The sequence below is a fragment of the Rhagoletis pomonella genome, unplaced genomic scaffold (genome assembly GCF_013731165.1).
Source record: "Rhagoletis pomonella isolate Grant_MI unplaced genomic scaffold, Rhpom_1.0 Rhpom_scaffold_00006, whole genome shotgun sequence".
Classification (NCBI taxonomy): domain Eukaryota; kingdom Metazoa; phylum Arthropoda; class Insecta; order Diptera; family Tephritidae; genus Rhagoletis; species Rhagoletis pomonella.
Window position 1 is genome coordinate 69,547,966 of NW_023458560.1, and position 10,081 is coordinate 69,558,046.

The 10,081-nt window shown below is 36.7% G+C and overlaps 1 protein-coding gene across 2 annotated transcripts in view; it reads left to right on the forward strand.

Annotated features, from left to right (window-relative positions):
• LOC118741207 (protein Star) overlaps positions 1 to 9,766 on the forward strand; it is a gene marked incomplete at its 5' end in the record, with an annotated part of 87,454 nt that extends 77,688 nt beyond the window's left edge. Inside the window, 3 exon segments of one of the 2 annotated variants that reach the window (XM_036473101.1) lie at positions 5,968 to 6,482; positions 6,576 to 6,746; positions 6,827 to 9,766. In XM_036473101.1, coding sequence (XP_036328994.1) covers positions 5,968 to 6,482; positions 6,576 to 6,746; positions 6,827 to 7,045 — 905 coding nt within the window. In that variant the 3' untranslated portion in view covers positions 7,046 to 9,766. 2 annotated transcript variants of the gene reach the window in all.
• Positions 9,767 to 10,081: the final 315 nt, after the last annotated feature.

A 10,081-nucleotide genomic window follows, 5' to 3' on the forward strand; every position in this document is an offset into this window, starting at 1 on the left:
TAGTTTTGCTATTGTTGTAGTTTTGCTATTGTTGTAGTTTTGCTATTTTTGTAGTTTTGCTATTGTTGTAGTTTTGCTATTAATGTAGTTTTGCTATTGTAGTTTTGTTACTGTTGTAGTTTTGTTACTGTTGTAGTTTGCTATTGTTTTAGTTGTGCCACTGTCGTCGCTGTTGTAGTTAAGTCGCTAGCTTTTTCTCGCTGCTGATGACTTAAGCAGCCGTAAAGAAACTGCGCCCATGTGCAGTTGATTTTAAAAGGCTCCCTTGAGCCAACTACATAAAAACTACTACACTCCGGTCAAAATATACTTACATATGAACATATATTGCTCTACTGCGTTGGGTTTAAGTAAATAGTAAAATTCATTGCTTTCCTCATCTCATCATTAAAACAAAGAAACTTCCTCTTTCCACATAAATGTGCATAAATATACATACTACATATATATTACTAAGTCATAAATTTGCTACTTAGTATTTTACACACGTGTCATAAGTTAACACATACAAATGCGCTACCCTCGCACCGCACCTACTCGCACACAACGATAACTCTCACATTTACCACTTGATTTCGCTCTGTTTCCCGTACCCCGTCATTGCCTACACTACACAACTACATATTCCATTTTCTTTTCTCATTGATGTCACCGCCAAACTTTTATATCCAAATATCCATTGATAAAATATCACACTATAATCATATAACAATGTCGTAAAATCTAATAATCCATTAGCTATACTTAGGCCAACATAAAAAGTTGTAAATTTGATCTGCGTTCGAAATTCATAATGCGTTGTGTCAGTCAAAAGCTCTGTCGCTTCTTGTTCGGTCGTTTCAAATGACCATGAATATAAATTTCAATTTGTTAAGTTTTTACGCTGTTAAATGTTACATGGATAGATAAGTAAAAGAGACACTGTAATTAAATGTAAAAAATATTGAATAAAAACGCTTTGAAATTCGAGCTGATTTGCGTGTATTAGTTACAAAAGTACGTTTGTGCCTTCATTTTTTTTTTTTTTTAGTTTCCATATTTAAATGATATTAATCTTAGCAATTTCATTTGAAAACTTAATCGTGGAAATTGATATTTTTATGACACTCTCAGGTCACTTGGATGTCTTTTATTGCGTACATTTGTAACGGTTGTTGTATTTTCCCACAGCAAGGCTTCGAACTTTTCTTAGCAATTTATGTTCTCTGTTTTGACAGATATGTATGTAGATAAAGTGTCGGTGTTCATTTAATCGTTGTCAGATCTCCGCGGCCATCAGAAAAGTTAAAGTGATTTTATTATTTTTCTAAAACGAGAAAAAGTTTGCGTATTTGAAGCACACGATGACTGTTAGTTATGGTAACACCAAACTCAGAAGGAAATGGAGGAAAAAAAATAAAAGCCTTAAACTCGAAGGAAATAAAGTTGTGGAAAGAGACAACATAGTCTTACAGGGTGATTCTGGCTAAGATAGTTGCAAGTCTTTTGTAAGATAATAGAACGACGGTTGGGAAGATAGTAGTTCGAAAAATTTGGTTTATTCTGACACGAAAGTTTTTCAAAAACAAAAAAGCTCCTTCGTAGGGCTGGTAAACTAACGATAGTCCGAACCATCGATAGTATCCGATAATATTGCTCGAAACTATCGATGGTATCGTTTTAATATAAGAGTAAAGCTCAGCACCAGTCATTTGCGGTTTTCAGGCCTTCAGAATTTTATTCAAATTTTGATGAGATTTGCTGAATTTTCCGAAATTTTGTTTAAAGTTTGAAACTTTGATTCATATGGTCAAAGCTTGGACAAAGTTTTTATAGAAAAGTAACACAAAAATTTAAATTTGAAAAACGATTGTGCATATTAAAAAAAAAAAAGATCAACACGTTAGCACTTGTTAGAGTCACTGTATGTCTCTACAGTACATTAACCATCTGAGGTAAATCATCAGACAACGAATTTTTAAAATTTTGTATTTCTTACGCAATAAAACAAGTAAAATTAATTACTCCCAGCCATTACAAATTCCACCTTAAATATTAGACGCAATTAAAATTTAATTTGCTTTGTAACTTTCAAAGCAAAAATTTAAATGCTTGATGATCTACAAATTTACTAACGGAAAAGAAAAGACGGCTTTTTCGTTTTTTTTCCTATTTGCTTAATTTTTTTTTAATGTTTATTTTTCATCATGATTATTATGGGTTTCTTAATTTGTTACATTTTTTTATTTGTATTTTAGTTTAACTTTATTATAATTTTTTTTTCTTGTATTTTTTTCAATCTATGGCCCACCTTAGTTTAACTTGGTTATTTTTACTACACAGTTTGTTATTTACGATCATTTTTTACTGTTGCCGCCTTCTGCTATAAGCGGCCTCAATATAAAACTTTCTTATTCTACAAAAGTTCTATAAAATAAACTTTGTTGCAGGCGTTAAAAGTAAACACTGAAAAATTGTGACCAAACTTTAAAAATGCTATTCTATAGAGTGTAGCCATAAATAGATTGTTGGCAAGCAGTGGGCGGTGTGGCGAATGAGTAAACTCCAAGTGCAAATAATATAGGTACATATAAACTATGTATTAAGCTTCCAACGAATGACACATGAACAATGAAAAGCAAACAATGTAGGGCCAAAGAGTTCGTGCCACACACTGTGTTGTCCGTAGTTCGTCGTTGTCCGATGCCCCTTGCCTTTCCAAGCAACATTCGCACACTCGCTTTTATGACCAAACTAACTAGAGTGTCTAACGGTCACTACATATGCTGTTATCCTTACCTATCCTTCAACCTAAATGGGTGTGTGAAATCTGCCGCGAGCATTTTTAAATTGCCAGCCGAACAACGCGACGCTCGCTGGTCACTCACTAACACCTTTACCACCATTTCCGAAACACACTTCCTTTCGCGCTTTTTTCCATACTTTCGCATTTACTATCCTTTCGTTTGGCCTGATGAGCATAGTCTGCGAAAGCAAGCCACCCTTTCGAGCGTTGTTTCGAATTCGGCGCGCTTATAGGTGGCATAAAGAGGTTGCCACACACACAGCGCAGTGAGTCGCCGCGCGGGGGCGTGCCGCTTTCACCTTCAACTTTGACAGCTTGTAATTTATTAAAATGCGCTAGTTCATTTGGTTAAACTAATGTATCTACCTGCCTTCTTACATACTTATACATACAATTTTTAACATATTTTTCGCATTTATTTTTGCCGGCTGCAATGGTTTTAGTGTCGACATTTTGTGCCATTCGGGCATAGCATGTAAAAGTCAAATAAACTACTGGCGTGTGGCGTATCTGGGCAAACAGAAACAAAACAAAAAAAAAGAAATAATAATCTAAATAGTAGTCGCAAATGTATGTAAATTTGCACTAAGCATTTCGCAATTACTAACTCCGTTCTTTGTTGTTGGTGTTACTGCTTTTCCTATTTTAATAACGGCGCGTGGGTGTTAGCCGCTTTATTAGCATTATATAATTTAATGATTCCATATCTTTATGCTGATTAGGTAATTTTAGCAAGGACACGCGACTCCATGTAACGTTATTATTGCTTAATGAAGGCTTAATGAATTTAAAATGAACAGAGAGTTACTGCAATAGCCTTTTGAATATTGGAAATTTGAGCTTTTAAAAACTAAACCGAAAACAATGCAGAAAATAATACTCATAAAATTTATGGCTTTCTCAAGACCTAACATTGTTCCTGCTTAAATGAGGCGAGATATCTGAATTACGATCTATTGGCGATTTAGTTGTAAGCAATGTTGCCATCTATATACATAGTATTCGAAGGGATTTTTTGTTCAGGTCATCAGATCCGCTGCTTTCGTTCGAGCAGTCAAACTAAAGGGCTCGAGCTGTAGACATGCAATAACGTTTACTTTCTCGAAGAGTTGCGTCCTTTTAAAAATTTAATACAAGTTATTTAAAATAATAAATCCCAAACCCTTGGCTGGTTTGTATATGGTTTTACCACATCTTATGGACCCCTATTCGCAAGTTTCTTGATATACATACCTGCTGGTGTCTGTTATACAAGTTTGGCTCTAAAATTTTCTCCGTAGAGTCATAGCTCGCAAATTCGTTAACCAATTCGTTATCTTGAAATTATTAAACCTTCATGGGCCCAAGTTCAACCTCAACTCATATTCCTACAAAATTTTTAATGACGTTTTAGCCGTTTCCAAGACCTTTTTTGTATGTAACTTTTATTTCAAACTCAGATTTGCTGTACTCCCCCGCTAGTTTTATTGATTTCCATACATTTTCAGTCGGATTTCCGTCTGGCGACTGTGAAGATCAAATCAGTGAGGCCCTTCTACTCCCGCACTATACAAACTACCTGACCAAAGCGAGGCATCAACATGGATTCCGTAAAGTGCACAGCACTTAACGCCATAAACAACCAGATAACCTGGGAGAGAACAATTCTAGTAGCGTTGGAACTGTTCAAGGCGTTCAACACCGTCAGCCACTCCACGCTACTGGATGACATAGAGGAGGCCTCGTTTCTCCCACAGGGACTTAAACGGTAGTCGGCGAATTATCTCAGTATTCGACACTCGTCAGCAATTTTTAGAGATAAATAGATCAAACCCAGGAAAATAAAACTACTGTTTGACTTTTACATTTCTAAGCCTCTTCCAAAAGGAGTCTCGAGTGCTCGCTAATGGCGTCTGAGAATGGAATTGATGACTTGTGCTCGAAAGTAAACGGTTATCGCGCCGAGCTTTCTCGCTTCTTCACTGCACGGAGTCTAACCCCCTCCCCTACAAAATTCTCAGCACATTTTCTCTCATTTTCTCAGCACAAATTCTCTTGGACCTGGACGAAGGAGGTAAAACTGCAACTGGGTATTCACGTTGATGACGGACCACCCCGACGGTGAATAACCCGCAAGTCGCTAGCCGCCAGCACCAGGGGCAAATACAAAGAAATGTTTTGGCCGGCCGGTTCTGAACTATGCAGCGCCTGTGTTGTAGCCGGGGACTGGTAGTACGCAGTGGATGAAGCTACAGACCTGCAGATGGCATTCCGGACAGCGACAGGATGCCTTCTGATAGCGCCATAACATCACCTGCACGACGAGGCCCATATACTCCCTATGAAGGAGCATAACGCAATGCTCTGCAAGCAATTCTTAGTAGGGTGTCACCGAGGTGGGAGATTCGTCTGCCTCGAGAGACTCGTACCACAACAGCCCAACTTCGCTCTGGCTACTGCAGCACGTTAAACTCGTACGTGAGCAGAGTAAAAACAGATTTGCCAAACGAGTACCCGCGTTGCAGAGTGACATCCAAGGACTCTAGACATCTCTTCGCATGCCCACTGAACCCCACTTTACTAACGCCTCTGTTCTTATGGACAGACGCTAACGATTCTACACCAACCGATCTGGGCGGGGTTGCTGTAGCCGCTACAACAACAATCAAACCAATGAGTTCGCGCTAGTTTCCTCTTTATTATGTGCTCTTGAAGACCTAATGTGAGCTTGAATTTTGTGTTCAAATAATTTGTGAGCATTATGAGCTTGTCAAATCCTTGTAATGTGAAGCAGCGCAAGCATAATCCGGAGCATGATGTTTCACAGATCCCAGAATCAACTTAACGCCTTTAGCTAACCAAGCATGCTCAACAGTGTTTGCCATTTTTTGAGAACCACTTGCCTTCTATAAATATCTGCAAGAAAGAGTCGTACCCCAGTTGCTAAAAACTGGATCTGGAACTCCCTCAGATGTTGTTTATTGTGTTCAATTCCCCAGGGTTCTATGGAATTTCGATGAACACTCCTTGACCAGAAATAAAGCTGGTCCGTACAGGTCTCATATTTTTCCATTTTTTGCTCAATAAATAATAATAAAGTTGATATATGACTACATTCATGGCATTCTCATTATTATTCACGAATTTTCCTGTTTACACATTTCACTAATCCGTCACCTCTCTTCCTATTCTTCCATTTACAGAGATTCGTCATAAACAATTTAAGCTGAATATGTCGCGCGACTGTGAATTCTTCGGCGTGGCCCAAGATAATCCCACACTCATAGCATTCCTGCGCGAAATCCAGATGCGCAAATACCCTATGCACTTTCTCAAGAATGCGCCTTTAGACGATGCAACATCAACTGCGTCATCATCAGCAACAACAGCGGCGGTGGCCGCTTCCTACTCCTCAGCAGCGACGCATTTTAATTTCAGCGCACATTACTCTGAAGGTCTTGCGCCCGAAATGGCGCATTACGTAGCCGATCTGGTGGGTGGGAAAGAGAATGGCGCCTTCATACAATCGCTGCCGGGTGCGATGGGCTATTTAATAACCGCACCATGGCTGGCGGCGACGCTGAATTGGGCAGGCTTGGTGGTAGAGCCGGAGCCACGTCGTTTCTTCACGTTGCGCAAACAGAATGCGCAACGGCCGGGTCTGGAGGTGGTGCACGCATGCATCTCGCCCAATCCGTATCCGAAAGAGGTGAGTGCTGTGAGTGTATGAATGGTTTTAGCTATGAGAAAATAAATTTTTTTATGTATTTATTTTATTTACTTTTTCTCTCGCCCGCCTGTGTGCCACTAGGTTACCATACACAATGAAGAGTCTGATGTGCGCATCAATAGTCTGCTGGACGAGGAAACTTCGTGGTTTAATTCGCGCGTCAAATGCTTTCCATTGTATTCGCTGATGTTGGCGTACAATCGTGTGGATTATGATCTGCTCAGTTTGGGTGTGCATGGACACGAGTTGGAGGTGAGAATACAAGTTTAATTGTAGACAAATTAATTACATAGAAATTAAATGATTTTTTATTTTTTATTTTTTGTACGCAGATCCTAGAAACGCTACCCTTCGATCGGGTACAAATCGAAGTGATATCCATACACCTGTCAGAGGACATCGCACGAGGCTACGTAGATGCACTAACGGAGTTCCTAGCGGGGAAGTCATACAAATTGCAAAAGACCTTCGGTCGCAACTTTTTCTTTCAACGAAACAAAACGACGAGTCGAACACGAAAAAAAGACATACTGCTATTGAAAACGCCTTAATTAGCAGCAGTTGCAGCAGCTGTGGTTGTTCGAATTGAAGGTGCTGCCGCAAAGCGAGGACCAGGAAAATGGGGGAATGTCGTCAAGAATGCTGTAGCCGTCGCTGCTAATGTGAAATCAAAGCCATTCGTTTAATTCTAATAAGAGTGAAAATTTTTTATTGGAGAAAATTTCTGAAATTGCTGCATACTTGTGACACGGTAAAAAAAAAAACAAAACTCGAGAATTTTGGGGAAACCAAACAACGAAATAATAAGTACATTACACAAAAGCCCGGTGCACGCACGCGCGTACCTAGAAGTAACGAAACGATTAGAACGTGTTGAAATATGCTAGTATTATGTAACGCGAAAATAAAAACAAAAACACAAAATTTGCAAAGCGCATAAATTAGAGAACGGAGGGCGTTAGGGGGGAATTTACGCAGCGAAATGGCGTTAATCTTAGACATAAACATTAAAACTAATTAAACGGATAATTAGCATTACTCGTGTACGACGCAGGCGCACTTTACACGAAGCGAGAGGTGCAAAGAATTTCCTTAGACGTCGTAACTAAAAAAAAATAAAATACAAAAATATCTAAAATACTTGAAGCGTGCGTCCGCGCAATCGACAACGAATTTTTCAAATTTATTTTTCAACGCACGTTTTTGCCTGCATTTTTCATTGTGTGCTCCGCTATCGTGTATTCATTATTATCATTGTTGTGGGGGGTGGGACAAAAAAAAAACATTAAAATTAACCGAATTTTCTGTTGAGGTCGTCTTCGATCGCGATTACTATTAATTTTTAATATTTAGTTTATAAGTGAAAAAAATATAGCAACAAAGAATGCAAATGCAAAAAACCAGCATCAATGATTGAAAACAGGTTGAAAAATATAAGAAAGAAAAGATCTATTGTCGCTGTTGTGTATAAAGTTTGATTATTAATTTATATTATAGTATATTTTGCACACTTAATTTAGTTTTGTAATTAATTTAAATGAAAACATAATGCTTTATTGTAATTTAAATTATTGCCTAAACGAGTAAACGTTGTCGAGAAGTGAACAAAAGCAAATGTGAATGAGTCTAAAATATTTGGTTAATAAATATACATACATACGTAGCAGTTAGCGCCGCATCTCAGCCGTTGCTAGTTTAAATACAAAGAAAAAATTAAATATATATATGAATAAATAGCTATAGTAATGCAAATTTGATATTTAAATGTTAATAAAATATAGCAAGTATGTAATTGAAATAATATATATACCTACATACATATATAAAATATATATTGTAACGCTAAACATACACATTTACGTACGTACATACACGTAAATATATAATTGACTGTTTAATATTAGTATATGAAATTATTGTTTACGGAGCAGCTAACAAATAGACTTTATACATAGAAAACAGGCCGGGTTGTGAGGCTATGGTGGACAATATTGGTTTGTGAATAGCTCTAGCGGGCACTAGAGATGTGTATTTTACGGGTGTATTAACTTGCAAAAGGCCGAAAAGAGCTAAGTTGCATATTAGCAATAGCAAGACGTTGCGCCACGTGTGTACAAGAGCATAACTCATTTACCATTTGGGTTATGTGGTCGCATCACTGCGTCATAAAGTCAATTAAGTATTTGGCAAAGTAGGTTTTTATAGCAAAATATGCCTACTATTAAGCGCATTTCTAGTTGAAGTGAAATGGCCTATGTAAAAATAAAATAAAATGTTTTCTTCCATAGCATCCCAGTTCAGCCTCAAACAAATACACACACACCACACAAAGTTTAAATAGTTTTAACTTGAAAAGTGTGCAGCTAAAAAAAAGGAGGGCAGCTTTAAAACACAAAGAGATTATCCAGCCTTTAGTAGCTTGAACCGCAAAATATCGTACTGAAACTAAATTATATAAAAGAAAAATGAAATAAAATATATAAAAATTTAACTACACTTTAGAGGAAAAATTACGAAAAACTAAGCATTGAAGAAAATAATAACACTTTTTGGTACTAGTAAATGGAAGGCAGCAGCAACAGCAACAGCAACAGTATTAAAGTAAAGTATATATATTTTCGTTTTTTGTTGGATAAAAGCAATGCAATAAATGTCTTAAAATATCTCTATAAACTGAAGTAAACTCGTTTACAAACAGAGCGATGCAGTACATTTCGTTGGGAAATATGTAGTAAATCTTCTGCGTAAAACAGAAATTGTAATCTTTCATTATCGTTCATCACTATAATTTAAAATTAATTTTGATAATTTTTCTTCTGTCTTAAATTTGGTCAGCGATACACATATCTATTTGTTTATTTATTTTTCCGATATGTAATTTTCTGCCCTTATCATCGACGGTATAAAGTAATTGCACATTGAAACTAGTATTAACTATTTGGCATTTAAAAGTGCGAGTTGGTTGTTAGAAAAATTAAATGTTTCACCGAGTTAATTTCCTCTAATCGTGCGTCAATATTGTCTCTAACTATATAAACTCCAAAACAAGCGCCTAAATTGTTGCTCAATATCCGCACCAGTGACAAAAAAAAACTTCTCAATTCAACTAAACAAGCATTTAAAATAACTATCTACGAAATCAGCATCCGCTTTCGAGAAAGGACAACCTTTCCATAAAAAAGTGTTCAAAAAAAAAAAAAACTATCGTTGGAAGCACGCCGCCCCAAACCACTTAAACATCACATGCTCAAGCTCACACCTACTTACAAAAAACAAAAAAGCAACAACAACCAAAACAAGCATAGAAATAAATTCTAAGGTTACAAATAAAATTAATAAAACATAATAAACAAACACAAAATCACAAAACTCAAAAGCCTCACACACTTAAATTACTCGTTATTTCTATTTAGATTAATGTGAATGTACGTAAGCTACTAGCTATCAATAATTATTAAAAATAATAATAAAAAAATTTAAATTTAAATATAATTGTTTATGTTTATTTTTTTGTTTTGTTTATTTGTTTGAACTTTTGCTGCTGCGTTCTTGCGTGCGTCAGTATTTATTATTTAAAATGCCCTAGT